This window comes from Mytilus trossulus, unplaced genomic scaffold (assembly GCF_036588685.1).
Source record: "Mytilus trossulus isolate FHL-02 unplaced genomic scaffold, PNRI_Mtr1.1.1.hap1 h1tg000070l__unscaffolded, whole genome shotgun sequence".
Taxonomy (NCBI): Eukaryota; Metazoa; Mollusca; class Bivalvia; order Mytilida; family Mytilidae; genus Mytilus; species Mytilus trossulus.
In genome coordinates, this window is record NW_026963294.1 from 2,781,706 (window position 1) to 2,804,664 (window position 22,959).

The 22,959-nt window shown below is 33.0% G+C and overlaps 1 protein-coding gene across 1 annotated transcript in view; it reads left to right on the plus strand.

Moving 5' to 3' along the window:
• The window catches only part of LOC134699532 (uncharacterized), a 73,951-nt gene extending 51,470 nt beyond the window's left edge, over nt 1–22,481 (plus strand). Inside the window, exons 11-16 of the mRNA XM_063561127.1 lie at nt 16,318–16,475; nt 16,878–18,104; nt 18,973–19,050; nt 19,692–19,772; nt 20,798–21,278; nt 21,820–22,481. Of these exons, the coding sequence (XP_063417197.1) occupies nt 16,318–16,475; nt 16,878–18,104; nt 18,973–19,050; nt 19,692–19,772; nt 20,798–21,278; nt 21,820–21,851 (2,057 nt within the window). The 3' untranslated portion in view covers nt 21,852–22,481. The remainder of the gene's footprint in view (nt 1–16,317; nt 16,476–16,877; nt 18,105–18,972; nt 19,051–19,691; nt 19,773–20,797; nt 21,279–21,819) is intronic.
• Nucleotides 22,482–22,959: the final 478 nt, after the last annotated feature.

The following is a 22,959-nucleotide window of genomic DNA, read 5'->3' on the forward strand; positions in this document are numbered from 1 at the left end:
ACGGTTGTATTATCTGACTTACTTATTTGATACGGATTTTTTTTTTAAGTAACCAAGGTTTGTATGTCGTTTTCAACTATTTATATGGGAATTTCGTTAAAAAGTCATAGTTCAAAGTCATAAATGATCATAAATAAGTGTTCTGTGAAAATTGTTTTCGAAAAGATTAAGTTACTAACTAATGGATTTTGAAACAATACGATACTACCAAAGGCTATCCACAGCCTCTACAGAAAGGCAGATCACGGCTTAATATGTAGTACAAGCAAAGTTTTCTGCGTAATTAATTTACAAATACATGTATATGTATTTGATCTGTATTGTTTATATGACCATGATCACGGAAGTCTTAATTTTATATATTAGTTTGCAAAATTGTGATCAAAATTCGTTTTTTAAAACAAATAAATAATTTTGTAGTAGTTGAAATTTAATTGCATAAATATGTTCCGAATGTCAATGGTGGTAGTTTAACCTGGTGACGGAGAAAGCTTTTTTAGATTTTAATAGTAGTTTTAGTGGAAACGAAGTGAAAATCCTATTGGTGGTGGTGCTACATCGTCTTCTTCTATTTGGTGACCTGTCAAACAAACTGTGCATAGTGCTACTTAAATATAAACAATCGAATTAGTTCACTGCCCTATCTACATATAAAGGAAAATGGCCGACTTTTAGATCTGGTTTTAACTTTTACGAAACTCATATTTTAAATCACAAGTTCCGTCAAACTTTTACTACGTTTTATCAAGAACCGTTTTAGTGTTTTAAAGAGTATAACATTTTTAGCTGCATTTTATCTTAATTTATTCTTAGCCGTATCAAAGGAAAATATATCAGACAAAACATACTTTTAAATATTGACAATATAGTTTTAACGTGATAAAATATATTACATCTACCAGAGAAGCAGGAAGTGCATAGTATTTAAAAACTGAACAAACAACAACAAACAGTGCATGAGATAGAGATAGTGAAAGACAATTGATCCACATATAATATCCTCTATAACACATATAGCACCTTATATTCATCAGGGCATTGGCAAATTGTTAACACCATACATATATTATATATATAAAGCCTGCTTACGCTTACTCACTGAAATAGAATCAACCTAGTATTAGTTCAATATAGTCATAGTAGCTTATGCATTAGGACCCCTCTGCTAATTTCATCACTCATCATTAAAATTCACAAAGGTATCTTAAAGAACTAGTGAAGCATAGTAGTCAATACATCACAGTGTGAACACCTCAAAATATCTGAAAAACTGAACAATTAGAATAAAATACACCAACTTATTATAGTGTATAATCAGTGACATTGAACTGTAAAGAATATTAAAATAACAAGATGGATACAAACATGCAGATAGATCGAACACGACGTAGTCTACGAATTGCAGACAGAAATGAGCCGAATACAACTCAGACTCGCATTGAAACAAAACGATACGAACTGAACCTGAGAAGGGCAATTATAAAACAGCTAGACCTATGTAACATTACGTCTAATATAATGCACATAAATAAACTGGGAAATCATATTTATACCATGAATACAAGTACATACAAACTATATTCAGCCAAAATTATAAAGTACTTTGAAGAGCTACAAAATGAGCCAAATCACCAATATAGAGCTACAGTAACAAACAGGACTGATAAAAAAGGGGTTACCATGTAACATAAGATCCAAATCCACACTAAAACTGCAACCCAAAGAAAAGGTACACTCAGATACTGTATTATGCTTTACCACACAACAGCAAAATTCATGGTAAATGGGCAACACCCTCATCTGTTCTTGGAAGACCATAACAGAATAACTCAAGAAATACAGAATGATCCAACATACCGATCACTTGCAAATAGAACAAAACAACAGCTTGAAGCAGAACTCAGCAACATAACAGAAAATATGCAATCAAGAAATGAAACAAATAATGGTACAACTGATACTGATGAACAAAGACAGCAATGTCAGCCAATTTTAAACCAAAACCTGAATCAGTCAAACAACCCAGGGTGGATACAAGATAACCTGCTAAATAGCTCAATAGAATTAGAACAAACCATTGATCGCCTGGATAACATTTTAACCTTCGCAAAAGAGACATACAATCAAGATGTACCAACAATACAACAAATCGGCACAAAAGATGATGAAGTATGGACTTGCCCAATCTGCACTATGGAGGCAAACAGGAACACCATTGAATGCATATCATGCCTTAATTGGATTCATTTTGCATGTGAGAAACTTAAAGAAAATGAAATAAAGCAATTTACAGAGAATGACCAACTGGAATTTATTTGCAGCAGCTGCAAACAACTGAATGATAACATGATAGATGAATTTATCCTGCCAAGATCTGAGGAATGTACAGATTTGGAAGAACATACAAGAGACATGGACACAAATGTAACACCTAGGGAATGTCATGAACTAAACTCAACGAATGAAGACTCAGATGCAAATCCAACTAGTAAATCAAACAATGAGAGACCCATCAGCCCAACGACAAAGGAACAGCATAAGGAATGTAACCGAAGAACACAACACAGAAGCTCAGAGTCAAACATAGATGAAAATACTGAAATAGACGAAGATGTTACAATTCTTAAAGCTGTTGCAAATCTACAAACAACAGCAAAACAAAAAACAGCCAATATCTTTGACAAAAGTCCGCAACTGGAGAGTACAGAGTCTAAAATAGATGAAAACAGGGTAATAAATGAAGATGAAACAACTCTTAAAGTGGTTGCTAATAAACAAACAGTAATGAAAAAGAAGGTGAAGACAACAATTAACATACAAGATACTACGCAAATCAACATTCTAGATGGAACCAACACAACTGGAATTCAAGAAGAAAACAGAGCGAATAGTAGTTTTAATCAATGAAATCCAGCTGTGGATAACCAAGCTATCTCTCAACAAACACAGAAACCAAAGAAGCAGAAAAAACCCTTCAAGCTCAATGACACAGAACAGCAATTAGCAGCATGTCGAGCTGAAATAGCTAGATTAGAAGATCTGAACAACGAAAAGGATAAAACCCTTGCAACAATGCGAATACGACTTATGGCTGCAGACGATATACCACAACAGAAATCCAATCAACAGAGCCCCGAGTTAAACAACTTGATCTTGCAAAACCAACTCAAGATTGAACGAGTACTTCTCGCAGTGGAACACCTAAGACTTGACTTTAGAAACATGGAAGAGAAACAAAACAAAATATTTGTTGATCCCACAGACATAAAAAGCTGTTACGAATGCCAAAAAAATGCTAGAAACTCTAACACCCACATAGAAAATCAAATCAACGTTTTAAAAACAGCCTTAGACAGACCGGACCAGGATCTAGCACAAAACAAACGAGATGAAGATGTATGTAAAATTAATGACACTCATAACGAGGAACCAGAGACACAACCTGAAGTAATCATAAGAACCAAAGTAGGGGTAAAAACAAGAAAGAGAAATACTCCAAATAAGGAAATTAAGTCGAAGGAGAAACAAAAACCCTCACAGCCAACCATCAACAAAATCCAGCCAATGTGTAATGTATCTGGGAACAACACATCAGAAACAGTATACAACGAGGATATAGATCAAATTAAAAACCAACAAGACCCCTATGAACATATGATGGCTGCATCCATACAGAAAAAGGCCACACATCAACAAGCAAACAATGAGCAAAATAGCCAACAGCAAATAGACTCAAAAGCAAACAAGGAAGCAGAAGGTAGAATAACTCCGGTCTCTTTTTTAGGACATGGCCGAGCCAAAACCACCTTGGGGATACTGGCAGACCTACTGACAGGAACACCACTGATAATGAACCATTAGAACCGAGTAATAAAGATCCAGCAGAGGTACAATTATGTATACCAACACCAAACGAAAAAGAAATAATAGAAATTGGCAGTTTGAATACACAGAATGTAAGAGGAAATGCTATATACATACAGAACACACTGAAAAGGGTGAAGATCCTCTTTATTCAAGAACACTGGCTATTTAAATTCGAAAAGGAGGAATTTAAAACACTTTTCCCAAATCACGACACATATGCAAGATTTTCAGACGAAGAAGACGAAATATCTCATGCATCAAGAATAAGAGGTTTCGGCGGTGTTGCTATCCTATGGGACACCAGCATAAGCACATTCATAAAGCGCCTACCAGATGGTAACCAAAGAATAGTAGCGATTCAAATCGAAGCCAAACCTAAGCCAATTTGCCTAATAAATGTATACCTACCAAGCAGTGGAAAAGATCAAGCCAAAACAAAATACATGGAGGTACTAGATAGTCTACGAGAAATGATCATAAAATATAGAGACACCCACCTTCTGATAATCGGTGGTGATATGAACGGCTCTCTCTTTCGGAAACATGAAAACGATCACGACAAAGCACTAAAATCCTTCATGGCTGAACAGGATCAGACCATTCCAAAGCAATATCCAGAAACAGCAACTTTCTTTCACCACGACGGCAAGGCCTCCGCAACAATTGATTACTTCATTACACCAAGAAATCAAACAGCAGAGGCAATTGGAGATATACAAAATATGGGACTACAACCTCTTAACACATCTGACCACAGCCTAATCATGGGTAAAATCAAAGTAGAGAAGCTGGCAAATACACCCAAAACCATACCCAGCCAAATAACATTCAAAAAGCCAAAATGGTAAAAATGTAACAAGCAAGTATGCAACCAAACAATTGAAGAGCTGCTTGAAACGAACAAGGCACCTGTACATTGTAAATTTGACATCGCACTTGATGTAATGCACTTGACAAATGTTCTACATGAAGCAGGAACTGCATCTATTCCAAAATACAATGCTCAAAAACATAATGTCACAAGAACAAAAGGAAGAGGGGCATGTAACCACGAAATAGAGGAAGTTTCAAAGGCGGCAAAAATTGCATACCACAAGTGGAAAACAACTGGTTCACAAAGAAACCCCAACAACCAACTATATCAAGATATGAAAAGCAAGAAAAAGAAATTTAGACAACTCCAGCGACAAGCACAATCCAGAATTAGAGAAACCAAATACATTGTACAATAACATTATGGAATCTCAAGAATTCAACCAAAGACTTTTTTACAAACTCATCAAAGAACAAAGAACAAAAAGACATGGAGAAACAGACGTAATCATTGTAGATGACGAAATACTAGATGATGATGACAAAATTCTAAATGGCTGGAAAAAAACACTTTGAAACTTTGGCAACACCCATGGACAACGGTGAATATGACAAAGATGTACAACATTTCATAAATATTGATTGCCTACTCATTGAGGAACTTATCAAAGGCCAAACATCCAAACAACTTATCCTAAAAGTAAATGAAAATGTGATCAGAAAAGCTGTATGTAAGCTCCAGACCACCTTGGCTTAACTGCAGAACATCTTAAGTTTGGGGGTGAAACTGCAATCACATTTATAACATCTATCATCCTGAACATTATCACATACTGCTATATCCCAGAAAACCTACAGACAGGCTTGTTAACTCCAGTATTAAAGAAGGACAAAGACTCTAAACTGCCTGGTAACTACAGAGGTATTGCAGTTACTCCAGTACTGAGTAAGATACTTGAAACTGTTCTCCAAGATGACACAAATGATGAACTCAAAGCCACACAAAGTAGATTACAGCGGGGGTTTACAGAAGAGACATCACCCGTTAATGCTGGACTTGTAGTAACAGAAGGGATTAATGAAGCTTGTGACCAAAACATCTCTGTTGGAGTGGTAACCCTGGACGCAGAAAAGGCATTCGATAAACTCGACCACCAAATACTCCTCAGAAAAGTATTCCACTCTGGAATTAAGGATACAAGATGGCTACTCATTAAGCTGCTACAAACAGAAGCTAATACTAAGGTCAAATGGAAAGGCAACCTGAGCAAAATATTCCAGTCCAGACAAGGCATTAGACAGGGAGCAAAACTTTCACCGTCCCTGTACAAAAGATACAACAACCAACTACTACAAACATTACAATTACATGATGCTGGTGCAAAAATTGGAACAACATTTATTGGGGCACCCACAGTAGCCGATGACATTGCTCTGATTTCTTTCAATCCTATAGACCTACAATGTGCACTAAATATAGTGAACGACTCAACCAAAATAGACAAAGTCACAATAAACTCCTCCAAAAGTGATGCAGTGATCTTTAACACCAAAAGAGGAAAAGAGCCACAGGAATGGAAAATTGGAAACGAAACAATAACAGAAGTCCAGGAAACAACTCATATTGGGATAGTGAGAAATGTCAACAAGAAAAATGATAAATATGATAAAAATGAAAGCAGAATAGAAAAAGGGCGACGTACAATGTATGCCTTACTAGGAGCTGGTTTACACGGGAAAAATGGTATCAATCCTGTAGTAACGAATAAAATATTTACAACATTCAGCAGGCCTAGAATAACATATGGACTTGAAGTAGTAAAATTACAGCAGAAAGAACTTAACGCTTTGGAAATCTACGAGCGAAAACTACTGAAACAGATCCAAGGGCTCCCTGACAGATGCGCTAACGTTTCAGTCTATGCTTTACTAGGGACAACTCCAATTACAGTCCATATAGAGCGAAACTCCTTGACCACCTTTTTCAACATTGCTTCACATCCAGAGTTTATAGAACATGATATTGCCAGACGTCAGTTAGCAATGAAGGATGAAACAAGTAATAGCTGGTTTACACATATAAGGATCATCCTACAGAAATATAGCCTTCCAACAGCATTCTAAATTATGAACAATCCACCAAGTAAAACCCTATGGAAGAAGCAAATCGACTCAGCAATCAACAACTACTGGGAAGAGTACTGGAGAGATGAGATTGAACAGAAAAAATCATTAAAATATCTAAACCTACAAGAACTGGCTACCAAACATCCACACAACATATGGAAAACAACTCAGAACAACATCAGGGACATCTCAAAAGCCACAATCATAGCTCGACTTCTAACATGTACCTATACTCTCCAAGCTGATCGAAAAAGATTCAATCAACATGCAGTGTCTGAAACATGCCTTCTCTGTAAAACACACACTGAGGACAGATGCCATTTTATCCTTAAATGCAAAGTTCTAGAGTCACCACGTTCAAAGCATTTAGCTCTACTAAAGCAGCTCTTGGCTAGAAAAATCAGCACCGACACAGCAGAAGAAATATTTAACGACGAAGAGCTTCTCATGCACTGTATTCTGGACTGCTCAATGTTAACCAGAATGGGATATACAGAAATACAAAGTGACATTATCAGAGACATTGAAGAAATCAGCAGAAATTTGATTTATGAATTGCACAATCTTAGGGCAGTGAACCTTAATAAAGTATAATAACAATCTATGAACTTAATATTGTGTGAGACAATAGTTTAGACAACTTTTTAATGATATATTTGAATTTTTTTTCCGAAAACCACCACCAATCTTTTCGATTGGTAACCATATACCTGTTTGCGACAGGGTGCTCCGAAGTCAACGGAGGAATATACCAGCACAACAACAACAACAACAAATATGGGTAATTTCGGATCGTGTAGATATACATGTAATGGGGAATGATGTATGGTGTAAGGTGTAATGTGTATGGTGCAAAGGTGTAACGTGTATGGTGTAATGGTACAAGGTGTATGGTGTAATAGTGTATGGTGTATGGTGTATGGTGTTAGTGGGAAGTTTACACCATCCAAGGACTGTATAACCACTAAAGAAAGTTTGGAATTGATTTATGGCTCTGGTTTTAACTTTTTAGGAATACGAGGCCTAAATGGGTCCAGATAAACATTTTTGTAGTTTCCCGTCCTTGAGTTTATACATCTGTCTGAAATTATACCACAATTTTCCATGCCACGAAAGGAAGGTTATGATTTGCTTAGAAAGTAGGGTGGAGGGGATGTGTTTGGGCTCAAAACGTTTAGGAATAAGAGGCAAGAAGAGGGGGAAACAAGGGTTTCTTGGTTAAAGTCCAATTAGACAATATGAAACCAGTGTAAGGAAGGTAATCCAAATATTTTGAGGTAATCCAAATATATTGAGGTAATCCAAACATGTTTGATTACCTCTCTAACACTGCTTTCAAATTATGTGTAAAGAAAAAATTTTCTCATACCAGATTTCAGAAATTAAAAAGAAAATTTCTTCAGATATTTTTTTTTGGCAAAAAATGAGGTCAATATGCAACAGCATAGTGCATTGCACAAAATCAAAAAAATAAAAGGGGGGTATTTTAAATTTTTGTTGGGGGATGGGTCAATTCGCAATGTTCAGCGAAGTGCAAAACCAAAAAACAATAAGTATATATTCAAATTTTATAATCAGTTTTAAGTTTTTCGACTACAGTTATTCTGTGTCAGAAACCTATTATGTGTCAAACATTTAATTAAATTCCAAATTCAGATCTGTATCAAGCGTGAATAGTGTGTCCAATTTTGTCCGATTGTTTAAAGGGTTGGACCTCTGCGGTCGTATTCAGCTGCGTTCGTCGAAGCAATTTACCAAACACTTAAAGTATATACATGTAACGTTTGGAATATGATGAAAAGGATAATCAAAATAAGTTTAAATTGCACTGGTGTGGAATAAATTTGTATTAAATTGATCATACTTCTGAATTTCCTTATTTCAATCAGTTTTAAATATTGTGTACTGCCTTAATGATAACATGACTTTCATAACTGTTTACATTTGTTTGCTAGGCACTATCAATTATGACTATTCGGTAATTTCCGCAAAAAAAAACCCCGAAGTTTACGGAATCATCTCATCATGCATCAAACATCATCATCACCAATCATCACCTTCATCAACAACAAACGTATGATGTTGTGAGCACTTCATATAATGCTGTGTGCACTTCATATAATGTCGTGAACTTCATATAATGTTGTGATCACTGCATATAATGTTTGGACCAATGCGTATAATGTTGCGAGCACTTCATATAATGTTGTGAATACTTCATATAATATTGTGAGCACTTCATATAATTTTGTGAGCACTGCATATAATGTTGTGAGCACAGTATATAGTGTTGTGAGCACTGCATATAATGCTGATTATTAATATAAGGCAGTCATGGCGTTCCATATGTTAAAGTATTGCTATTTTAATTTCAACATTTGCATTATTAAAATAACAAATAAGTGAGACATAACTCTGTGATTATATTTTATTTTTATAAATTTATGATATGACATTGAGGTTCTTGAGTTATAGAACTTTATTTGTTCAAAAAGCGACGGGCATATCATTTGCTCACTGAGCAGCTCTTTATTAATATATATAATGCATTGTAAAAGTTAGATATCACCAGACGTAGGGTTAAATTCTCATTAAAGAAAACTACAGCAATTCACTGTATTAATCTTTCTTTTCTGCAAGCAGTCTATAGTATGTGCCAATTGTGTCACAATGATATTCATAAAGTTGTGGTTAAGTCAATGATAACAAAGCAATAATCTCCATTTGCCTTTTCTGTTATCATTGATGGTTCTGCCAAATGCTTATTTATTTATTTTGGAATGATCAACAACCCAGGTTAACATTATCCAACGCAGTTTATTTTAATTGATTAATTCACAATCAAATTTGTTAATATTTCAACATTAACTAAATATTAAATGTATTCTGATATGAGTTCTTGTTTGTCAAAGGTCAAGGTCACAACAGTTATTTTTAGACAGAAATTAAGCTAAATTCTGGTTTTCGGATGTTATCTTTTGAATCAAGGCTACCTGTTACTAAACTCTATGATGAATTTTGGATGAATACATTTAAAGTCAAGATGGTCAAAGTCCACAGCAGATTGATAGTCTAAAGTTTTGACAAAATTTATCTTTCCAGATGGTATCTGTTGAATATTATGTATAACTTTAACCAAACTTGGTTTAATATGGCAGATGTGATTGGAAAACAGTTAATTTTTTTTCGGGTCAGTAAGTTAAAGGTCAAGGGCATAGCAACTATTTATAGACTGATTTGTTTGGAAAAGTTTTGTTACTTTTTGAATTGTATGCCAAACAAAAGTGAAAGATACTGAAGATAAAAAAAAACGATCAAAAAGTAAACAACAGTATTCAAAATACAACATTATTAAGAAAACTCAAGAAAAAACAGTATCTGATGTGTATCTCAAACATAAAACAGTTAGAGCAAATCTGATAAAAAGTCGAAGTCTTCCTTCTCTGAAAAATTCCAGGAAAATGGACAATCTGTTTCGAAGTCATTGCTCCTGAAATGTTCATTTTTAGCAATTATTTTTTGTATTGTCTGTTTAATATCTTGAAATAAAAAAGAAAATGTCATAAATAAAGTAATGGAAAAGTTTTGTTCTTAATGACGATTTGACCTAATCTTGCATTTGTTTTGTGTATTGTTTGTTAAATTGTTTTCTAACCTTTAAAACACAGGGAGGAATTAAGTTAAGGCAGCAAGATAATATCAACAAACAGATCAACTTGATGGAAATCGTCACATTACTCCTTGTTGGAATAATAACTGTGAATTTATTTTTAGATATTTTCCTAAAAACTCTAATAGTTTAGAAAAATTAGAAAATGATCAGCTGGATGAGATTGTGACATTAAGGTAGAGCACCAGTATATATTTTTTTTATGAAGATTTTACTATGCTCTTTTCAAAAATTTAATAAAAAGAATGGGTCACCGTGCTATTTTTCAAGCTATGAGGCGTTGAAAATTGCCAAAATTTGGTTAGTTTGTTCATGAAAAAACACATAAGTGTGTATTAAAAAAAATCTATGAGATAGAATTTTGAAATAAATTGTGAGAAGGAAGGTTTCATAATATGTTTTAAGAAAATAAAAAGAAAACATGGTGTCACCGAACTTGTTTTCTTGCTATCAGTAAAAGTAAAAAGAAAACTATTAGCCCAGTATGAATTTTGTAGTAAAAGAGTCATCTCCCCTTAAATGGCTCATTTGAAAAAAATGATTTTAAAACCAAAAAAAATTATATTTGTTAAAATATTTTGTATGATACGATTAATAAGCAAGTTTTCTTTAAAAAGAAAAAAGAGTCTAACCATTGAATTGCAAATCTGTCTCCAAATTTGCAGATTTAGGCAAATAACTAGACCGAAATTTTACTGTGATTGTACAATCCAAGATGGCGGTATACCATGAATCTACCTTAACAACTTATGAATGCAACTCTGTGAGATCAACATGAAAGTGAAAAAGTGTGAAATTCAGCAGACTTCTTGTTGGATTTATTGCCCTTAGATTATAGTTTTATTTTACAAATGTGTATCATTATGCAGATTATTTCTAAACCTCCTATAGATTATTTAAAACTGTAAACGGTAAAATAAGATCATTGATACCAGTTGTACAATATAATTATTTCATTGATTGATTGAAATATTGATTTATTGGTGTTTAACACCACTTTCAGCACTCTGTCTGTTTTGTTGTTGTTGGTTTTTACCTGCATCGCCAAAGATGGAAGCAGATCTAGTAATGGCTCGACCCCGTCTGTTCGTAAGAAATCTATCACATAGTTGTCTTAGCTTCTGTAAAAAGGAGTGATTTGATATTTTGTCTGCAGCTTGGTAGTGTTAAGTTGTAGCGAGTAAGCATTTTTTGTCGAGCCTGCAACTTCTGTTGCAGAGAGCACGACACATGGATAGTGATCCGGCGGCGGCGATGGCGTTAACTAACTACTTAAAAACTTTATATTTTAGAAGTTGGAATAATTCGATGCTCATACTTTGTATATAATTAGATGCCGTATGTTATGAAGTTTCCGTCTGTCATATGTCCCTTGTCCAGTTGGCCTCCTATTCAGGGTTCAGTGACTTCTTGAAATTTCTCTCTTATTATGTATATTAGTATAACAATATGTAGTACATTCATGTTAGAAATTATTATAAGGCATGTATCTCCCTCATGCAAAGTTTAATTCCTCTCACGGATTTGGCTATACTTTTTGGACCTTTGGATTATAGCTCTTCATCTTTTATATAAGCTTTGAATTACACATATTTTGGCCACAAGCATCATTGAAGAGACATGCATTGTCGAAATGCGCATGTGGTGCAGGAAAATTGGTACCGTTAATGTTATTACTATCATTGGGTCGATGCCTCTGCTTGTGAACTGTTAGTCCCCGAGAGTATCACCAGCCCTATAGCCAGTACTTCGGCACTGGAATGAAAATACGGATTTTTTTGTGTTATTAAAATTTGCTGCTACAAAATGTTAAAAATTATTATAAATTAAGGAACGTATCTCCTTCATGCAAAGCTTTAATTTTTTTCACAGCTTTGGCTATACTTTTTGGACCTGGTGGATTATAGCTCTACATCTTTTATATATGCTTTGGATTTTAATAGTTTCGCCATGAGCATCACTGAAGAGACATGTATTGTCGTAATGCGCATCTGGTGCAGGAAAATTGGTACCGTTAATGTCATTGCAAGGTCCTCATGCCCGTCAGACAACATTCATCTGACCTCGGCCTCATTTCATGGACCAGTGAAGAAGATTAAGTTTCCCTGGTCTAGTCCATATAGGTGTAATACCACCATTGATTTTTCCCTATTAGTCTTTGTTAAATTGGCACTTTTAAAAGAATTGTACAGTATTTACCTTTATTTCAACCAAAGAAATACTTTGCATGGATAAAGTTTAATCCTTTCCAGTGAAAATTTCACACTACATTTCATTGCATATAAGAAAGTAATCATCGCCGGAAGTAAACAACCCAATTTTTACACTGTTATTTACTGGTTACCTGCTTTGGTAACTATGTAACCTTAACGTTCCAAAATATTTTATAAGACCATCAAATAAAAAAAGAATATGCTTTTGGACTTCCAACATACATATTTACGACTCAGAAAAATTTAAGTGCATTGAAATGCAGGGTTAATTTTCTACAACTGTCAAATTCAAGGGAATATTTTTTAGGCCTACTTTCGTATGCAACCGGATGTGACATACCATGATTTGGTGGTATTACATCTAAAGAACACCTAAATGTCAAATATACTTAATGTAATTTTTTCCCCTCCAATTGCAAGTTATTTCAAGCATAACTGTCAAGTTTTGTCGCAGCAAGACCTATAGTTTCAGAGAAAATCACTATAATGTAAGGCCATATCCTACGGCAATTTCAGTCTAATTTCTTCGAAAAATCCTAATTTCAGTGTATCATTCTAAAATGCAGTGTTGACTAATATCTGATCATAAACTCATGATGTATGCATTCAAACAATTAAATAGAATACAAAAGACAACTTTAAGATGATAAACAATTTTATTGCCCCTTTTAGAGTTCATTTGAAGGTCTGTTTTAGTCTGTATTGGTCCATTTTTCCTCCATCCTTCCTTTTTCATCAAAACTTGATATCTTTTGTCTAAAAAATAAAACAAATGTGATTATGTTCCCACAAAAATGAAATAAATGTAATGTTAAATCAATAATTAAGGTGTTTTAGCTGAAAGAACTGTCTCTATAATTGTTAACTGTCTACACGGAAGTTTCGATAAGCCCTTATGTGTAACTTGAGTTTTTGGTCTGTTCCCCTAGTGTGACAAATAACGGTTCCCGTTCAGTCAATCATTTGGTGTTACTGGTATCAGAGTCCTTTTATTTACTCACAACAGTATATTTCTAAGAGATTTACACAAAAAGTCCACTTTCTTGTATTTTACATTAGAAAATGGGGAGAAAGAGTAATAAAAAAATACCTCAAAATGTTTTTACAAAGGGTTATGTCCCCTGGAATGCTGGTACAAAAAATATATTGGTAAGAATTATAAAGTTTAAGTATGTGACACTGGATTCTGATGTGTATAAATCCAGGGCAAATAAGTGTTTAGATGATATATTGTCTGTGCAAAATTTAGTCGGCACAATGGCAAATTGTAAACTTGCGGCCAAAACAACAAAAAAACATGACAATAGTTGATACTTACTTTAATGCTGAAGTGTCATCTGCAGACCAATTCACATATAAGATTTTTCAACAGAATACTCTTCAGAACATGGTTAACACTGAAATAAAAAATTCACATGTTGTATAAACAAAACTGTAAGGGTAATTTACAATTTAACTCAGTAAACTAAATACAGCTTTGTCTGTCCACCCATTTGACTTAGAAAGCACCCGTAAACCCCCATTTCAAGGCAAGTTTACCTCTAACGTGCTTTCAGTGTCTAAATCCATTCCGAAAAGTCCATGTTTACAATGTTTTAACTGGTTTATTAATAACTTTTATAAATGAAAGTACAATAAGGTCAATAGTGCACATGTAGATTCCCTAAATAGGTGTAATACCACCATTGATTTGTCCCTATTAGTCTTTGTTAAATTGGCACTTTTAAAAAAAATTGTACAGTATTTACCTTTATTTCAACTAAAGAAATACTTTGCATGTATAAAGTTGAATCCTTTCCAGTGATACAGTGAAAATTTCACACTACATTTCATTGCATATAAGAAAGTAATCATCGCCGGAAGTAAACAACCCAATTTTTACACTGTTATTTACTGGTTACCTGCTTTGGTAACTATGTAACCTTAACGTTCCAAAATATTTTATAAGACCATGCATCAAATAAAAAAAGAATGATGCTTTCAGACTCCAAACATACATATTTACGACTCAGAAAAATTTAAGTGCATTGAAATGCAGGGTTAATTTTCTACAACTGTCAAATTCAAGGGAATATTTTTTTAGGCCTACTTTCGTATGCAACCGGATGTGACGTACCATGATTTGGTGGTATTACACCTATATCAGATACTTTAAGCAATAAGTCTTTTGTAATTGGTGTATAGAATGAGTGTAAGGTGTATATGTCCAACTGGCAGGTTACATCTGACCTTGACCTCATTTTCATGGTTCAGTGGTAATGTTTTTTTTGTTTGGTCTTTTTTTTATAATACTATATGCAATATGTCAACTGTATTTGTTGTATGGAAATATTTTACAACTCAACATACTGAAGCTGCACACCAAATATAAATTATCATTCCCTTAAAAAAAGCCAAGAAAACTTTGACAAATTTCATTGTACAATGAGTGTTGTAAAATGATAAACTGTTAGCAAACAGGAAGTGGATACACAACAGATATAACAAGAGTGAACACGCTGAAATGTCTCGCATGTTCATTGATTTTATGTTGATAGTCTTAAATATCTGAATATATAGTTTTACTACAGGTATCACATTAACTCAACATAATTAAAGAACATGAAGCAAAAGTCGGATAAACTAAACCATAATACATATGCACCTTACAATCATTGGATACACAAAATATAGTTTATTTGTTGCTTATAGTTTCTTAGAAACAAACTTGAAAATTAGGTCAAGGTCAAATAAAACCTTTAACCAACAAATGCCATAGATATTGCTTATTAGGTCTTCTCAGAGTAAGGTATTAAACCTCCAATTCATGACTTATTTATGATTTGAATAATTTTGAGTGCTGAAAACCATTGAACTGGAATTTTTATGTGTGTGTGAATTTAAGGGCTTACTGAGAATTTCATCAATTTTGATAAATTAAGAAATAATTAAGGTTCCAAATCCATCAGTCTAAGTAGACTTTAGATGAAATTTTCTATTTAGTATATATGTTTTTTGGTTATACAACTCTGAACGTGTTTAGTTAGGTCTGATACATTTGGCTTCCGAAATCTTTGAATTTGAGCATTCCTTATGAAGGTTAATCATTTTTATCTAGAAAAGCGCCTCATACGCACAAAATTAGTAAGACAAACTCAAACAAAATTAAGACATTTTCAGACAAATAGAGACAGTATACATAACTTGTTTCCCATGATAGAACAATGCACTTTTTTTTTCTTTTTTTTTTTTTAGAACAATGCACTTAAATTACATCTGAAACAATTACATCTGAAATAATTTCCTTGGCAATGATGTTGATGATAAAGTAAAATAGAAACAGTAAATACGAAGGTCAATAATCAATTAATAGTAGAAAATGATTGACACAGTCCACAGCCGAACATTAAATGTTATTTTTAAGCCAGACAACTTGTAACAACTATTTTTTTTGTGAATTCGTTCCTCCTTTGCTGGTATCTGCTATAATTTGAAAATGTTGAAAAGTGACCTTTAGCTGTTTATCTTCTGGTATGTTGATCTTTGATGAATTGCTGTCTCATTATCCATCATACCTTATTAATGACATTAATCTTGAATGAATGTTCATAAGAATTCTTTATATATGTAATACACATTTCTTTGTAGATTTATTCCAATTATGGATGGATTCAATACACTGTTACAGTAGATTGGAAGAGGACAGAAATAAATCTGATGTCAACAAGAGAACATCAGATGATCTTGATCCACCGATAGTTATTGTTGGCACTTGGAAAGATGCCTTGATCTGTGATGTAGAAGAGGTATTGGAAATTACAAATGTTGTCAGAATCTGATGTTTGTATAAAAAAGAAGATGTGGTATGTTTGCCAATGAGACAACTCTCCAAAAGATACCAAATGACACAGAAATTAACAACTATAGATCACTGTACGGCATTCAACAATGAGAAAAGCCCATACAGCAAAGTGTTTATTTGTACAGATACCTGTTTTACTGTTTCACCAGACCAACACATATGACATATATTGACAATATATAAATGCAAGCTTTATCACATGTAAGGTTTAAAGTGTTTATAGGAAAAGCAATCCGTTTTATTAGTTTACAAAAGATCTTTCAACAATTTCTGAAATATGATATAGTACAATAAACCCATCATGGAAGTACGTTGATAAGTGTATTATTTTTTTATTTTTTTTTAGATTGACGATGCATGCAGAGAAAATATTTTAAAGTATACAGATAATATATCAGACGATGAACTAGGACATATCAGGCACGAATACTTCATTTCCAATACAGAAGATGATTCCAGTGTATTCCAGCAAATACGAGAAAACATCCTAAATTTAGCAAGAACAATGAGAACATGGAATAAAGATTATCCTTTAAAATTTATTCAGCTTGAAAAACGACTTCAAGAAAAGAAGAAGGTGTTACCTATTATTTCCTTTCAAGAAATTCAGAATATTGCTATTGATACATCTCAGCCACTTAATGATAAAGAACTAAAATTGTTCCTGGAATTTCACCATGAGATCAGAGCCTTAGTTTATTTCAATGATCTTCCTTCTTATATTATTTTAGACACACAGTGGTTGTCTGATGTTTTTAGATGTATTGTCACAGCCAAAAAATTTAGTGCTATTAGCATAAGAAATAAAAACAAATGGAAAGAGTTGTATAGCAGAGGCAAATTGCATAGCGAGGTTTTAGACGACATATTTAGAAAAAGTGAAGGCATTTTTTCCAAACACAAGGATCATATCATGAATGTAATGGAGAAATTTGATATCATTATACGTCCTAACACATCCGAAACTCAAAGAGATGCTGGTGATATCAAACCTCTCTATTATCTACCCTGTATGATTAAATCAGAACCCGAGTGTGATATATACGAAATGTTTAATGTGACGGAAAACGTATGTACTAAGTCTACCTGGTTATGTTATCAGTTTAGGTTTCTACCACCCCATTTAATGAATCATTTAATTGCGTCACTGTGCAGGAAATATAACGTTGCAGAAGTTGTCACTAAGGAACAGAAAAGACAAATTACTCTTTTCAGAAGCTCAGCTGTCTTTGAGTTACAGAAAACGACAAAAATGAGAAAATTACTTATTATGAAAGGTCCAAATGTTATTCAAATTCAGATTTGGCAGTTTGGGAAGAAAGTTGAAAGAGGTTTGTTCAAATACATTGCAGACTTTGTGACACAGGAAATAATCAAGTTAATAAGTACAAGATTCAAGATGTCCAATGTAAGATTTGAGTTGAAGTGGGAATGTGGCCAAACAAAACCAGAGTGTGTGACAGGATCATTTGATTTAAGTGAAGATCAGGAAAACAAATATTATTGTGAGACATGTACTGCTATACACACATTCACTGGTGAATGGTCAGATCTACAACATAAAACATCTGATGTAAGTTAAAGATTTATTCATATTTCACATGTTATATGTATTCTATATAGAAAATGTGTAATCATATTGTATACTTAGTACCATGTTTCAGTCCTTCCATCTACCTATATCCTATTGAAGTTTTCCTTGCTTTTCTCCTGGGTACTAAAGTTTTAGCTATGGAGTGATAAAATTATTATTTGCACTTTAACAGGTCAGTGTGTTACTGTTTGTTAGTGAGGAAATAGTTCATGGGGCTTGAATTTATACTAATTTTACCACGGGTTGGCTCTTTATGCCGAATATTTTACAGCGAGAGTGAAATATCAGCATAACGGGCAAACCCGTGGTAAAATCAGTATAAATGCAAGCCCCCATGGATTATTTCTATTCTTATAGGGCGAATATGGCAATTCTTTTGGATGGAGGCGTTCTAGGTGAAGGAAAAAAATTGCCATTCCCATAAATAACGCACAATTAAGACGTTAAAGAACAGAGCAAATGGAACTAGTGGCATGCTTTAACTATTACAATAACGTATTTGGATAGGTTTGAATGATTTTAATTGATATCTTAATTACTTGCATGTCACAAAAATAAACATATGACGTGGGAGTACAATCGGAACCGCCCGAACAATATATTCATATTTTACCACGGGTGTGTACTCAAAGCGTATAATGGACGTCATGTTAGATTTCGATATATATGGGTTAAGCAAATTCTATTTTGGGTTAAAGCTTTGCTCTCACCACATAAAATTTATGATTATTTTCATTAATAATTAATAGATTTAAGTAGAGTGATGTTTTAATTAAATATAAAGTAGTAGTGGTCAACCGATAGTGGTTATTAAGTTTTGTTTAAAAATTATTTTTTATTGTCACAGAGTTCTGAAAATGTTCCCAGATCTAATCTTTATATCGAAAGCTCAAGCCAAACCCAAACTACAGTTGAATCCACCAAGGTAACAAGCTATTATTTTATTGTATAGCATATTTGTATAACTAGTAGTAAGTATTACATAAAGTGCAATGTCAAATAAGATAAATTTATAAGTATTACTTGTTTTACTTAAAACAAATTCTTGAGAAAATATCATGCATTCGTCAAATTGAGCAATTGTCTTTGGATTGACACTTTATGCTTTGTAATAGTTTATTCCATCGAAATGCAAACTTTTGAGACAAGTCATGTTATAAAGTCATGATACTCTTAACTGAGCATTTTTAGCATTTTAGCATTTTAGCATTACTGACCGAGTAGGCTATTTCTATGATTATGGCCGTTTACCTTCGTCCCTGAATGTAAAAAAACAAACATTTCCTTGAGTTGTATGAAACTTATAGGAAGACTAATTTCCAGTTTTATGAGGTAACTCATCTCTGAAGAGAAATCTAACTTGTTTTACTAATATGCATACATAGCCAAAGAATTTAGACATACTTGCATGCTTGGATATGTCGATTATTCAACCTATCTATCAAAATAGAATAAAAGAATATGATAGGTGCCACCTACATTGACAAATTGTCTGCGTAAACTTTTCATGAATATTACCAACTATTTTCTATTTAAAATGAATGACATTCTTTTTTTTGTTTTGAGGTACGTGTCCGTGTCCAAGCTGGTGAGAGGGTGTTTTCGAATGTCAATGAAAGGGCAACAGGAACAGCCATTTCGGCACGGGTATGTAGCATCACATTGTATTTTCGTGCTATATTCATTTCCTAAAAATCGAAATGATAAAACAGGAGAAGTTCAGTTTTCCATTCCATATTATAATAAATTAAAGATTGAACAATGACAAGATATATATAGAAGAAGAAAAAAATTGTTAAAAAAAATAAATTTAAGTGTTCTTTTATCGATGGTTAAAGTTGAACAAATGTTGACTTCCACAAAAATGAATGTGAATTAATTTAAGAATGTAAATTCAAACGCTTGAAACAGAATTGTTGACAGAAATATTTCTATTTCTTTTTCTTACATGTCTATAAAACCAGGTTCTATCCACCATTTTCTACATTTGAAAATGCCTGTACCAAGTCAGGAATATGACAGTTGTTGTCCATTCGTTTTTGATGATTTTTGTCATTTGATTTTGTCATTTGAATAGGGACTTTACTATTGAGTTTTCCTTGGAGTTCAGTATTTTTGTGATTTTAATTTTTTTTTTATCAACATAAATCCTTTTTATCATTAAATAATGGCATTTTCGGTTCAACACTTGCCTTTGTGGAACTTTCCCCTTTGATAGTCATCATACTGATGTTAGTTAAGTTGAAGCAATCATATTATCGTGAATGTTTTATATTGTTAGACCAGGTGCTAAAAAATATCAACAGATGCATGTGTTTAATTATAATGGTTTTCCTATGAAAGAAAAAAACATAAATTTGACACTGTTTCCTTAATATCATTGATACCAAAACAAACTATTTCTGAAATATTATCGGCAAGATTTTGACAATAATTATTTTGAAACATTATTCACAGATTTCTCCAATTGAACAAAAGTTAGTTTCGGCTTTGGTGCCAGCTCCTTAGTTTTACTTATTTATATAGACTGTTTATGTTTTTGTTTTCTTGCAAACACTTCTGTGAGTACTTGACTAAGTTAACTGTCAATAGATTCAACAAAAACTTATGTGAAGTCTTATTGTAGATTATTTTGTTCGTGTTTTACATCACAACTCTTATTTTCTTTCCAGTTCACAGAAGAGGAAATTAATTTTACAAAGATGGGAATGATAGCATTGAATATTTTTGCGGATGTTTTATATGATTTATTAAAACCAGATAAACCACATCTACGTCAAAGGTGTGATTGTGATATAACATACTTATACAGTGAACACAGGAAACTTAATAAACATGTTCCAAGTAATTCAAACCACCGACCATGTCCTCCTGGGCCATGGGGAGGATGTTGGCAAGATTTTAAGAATACGGACATAGCTATTGGAGATGATATTGAGCGCATAAGACTTACAAGAAACGAATTACAACATTCTAAGAAATTTAAACTTGACGAAATACGTTTCAATGAATTAAGTAATATATCAAGTGAGCTTTTAAAAAGATTTGATCGCCATAACACACCAACAAGGCTGTATACAGATCATCTGAAGGACATTCTGGCTAAAACTATTTCTGGAGAGGAAGTGAAATCAATTGAAAATGAAATATCAGGTACATATACTTTTAACCGGTTTTTTTTTGTAATGCTTAGCCTTTTTCGTTTTTCCTGTAATGTTTAATATTTATTAATATAATCTGGGCTATTTTCGTGATTTCCTAGAAATGATAATGACCATTATTAGACTTGTTTGTAAAAGGATAAGGGTAAATGAAGGCTTGTTTGTATTAAAATATAAGTGTATGCAGACTTAACAATTTATTAAAGTTGAGATTTGCTAAGACCCTGCGATATATTTTATGCGTTCCGTGACCTGATATGAGTAGTCATTCTAGCTTCGCCTACTGATTTTGCCATTGATAAATATTTGAAGTATAATTTGAAACAGTTATAACAAGGGTAACTCAGGAATAGAAATATTGTCATGTTTAGTCTTCTTTAAACCGGCAGTAAAAATGGAGCACCTATTAAATGATATACCAATTGCACTTTGGTAAATTGTTCTCGTCCTAATCAGTAAATGTGCATTATACAAATGCCACTGGACATTAAATAACAACAATCGTTCAATTAGTATATATAATTTTATTTTAGGGATGACGATTGAAGTTGAAATTGAGCACTAAATCAATGTTTAACCACAATAGACATGCTAGAGAAACATATCATAAGAAGCCCACAGTCTACCAAAGTAACAGATTTGAAGTCGATCATCTATAATAGAAACATAAATCTGTCAAATTCAGGTTGAAACTATCTATTCATAAAACTATAGACAACAAGATGAAGAATGTGAACCAAGTTGAAAATATTGGACTAAGGTTAAAGATTTAACCAATATGTGACTGTATAATTACTGGTTTTTCCAGAAATATTCACATGCAGCAAATACTGTAATATTAATATTGCTAATAACATACTACTCATATAATCGCTATTTACATACTTTAATAATATGTGTGAGACTTTATAAACTTGTATCTATAAGTATCTTTACAGTGAAATCAAGAAAACTTGTATAGTGCCGTGAGAAACATAAGACAAAACAGGAAAGCATGTTCTCTTTGTTTTTCATGAGAAAGATATAAGAAATATTTGTCCATAAGGGCATCAGATGTTGATGCTATATATATATTCACAGCTTTATTATCTAGGCACCCCTTTATGGCTGGAATATTGTTTTGTTATGTGTTTATCCCAGATTTGTTTTACATATATCCACCGTCTTATTTCATTCATAATAAAAGTAAAATTTATAGGTAGTTGTTTGATAGTCTTAATTATTCAATGTATTGCTTGAAATATTTGGCAGTTTTTTTTGTTTTTTTTTTGTTTTACCAAAATGAAAACAAGCAATAAACCATGAAGAGACAAATCTATTGCAATATGTGCGTGTTGACCTTTTGAAAGAGTGTAAGTTTATGATAACACATATGATATCACACAGATACTTTTAATCGGTTGGACCTCTTTTTACATAAACATGGATATAGTGAACTGTGTAAGTTTTTCAAATGATGTTCGTTGTTGTTTGCAGAAGAAAAACCAATCAACTTTTTCAGACATTGTCCAAATATTGAAATAAATAAAGGCAACAGTAGTATACCGCTGTTCGAAAGTCATAAATCAATTGAAAAAAAAATAAAATCCGGGGTTACAAACTTTAACTGAAGGAAACACATCAAATATAACAGGAGAACTACAACACAACAGAAACACAACACTAAAATATAA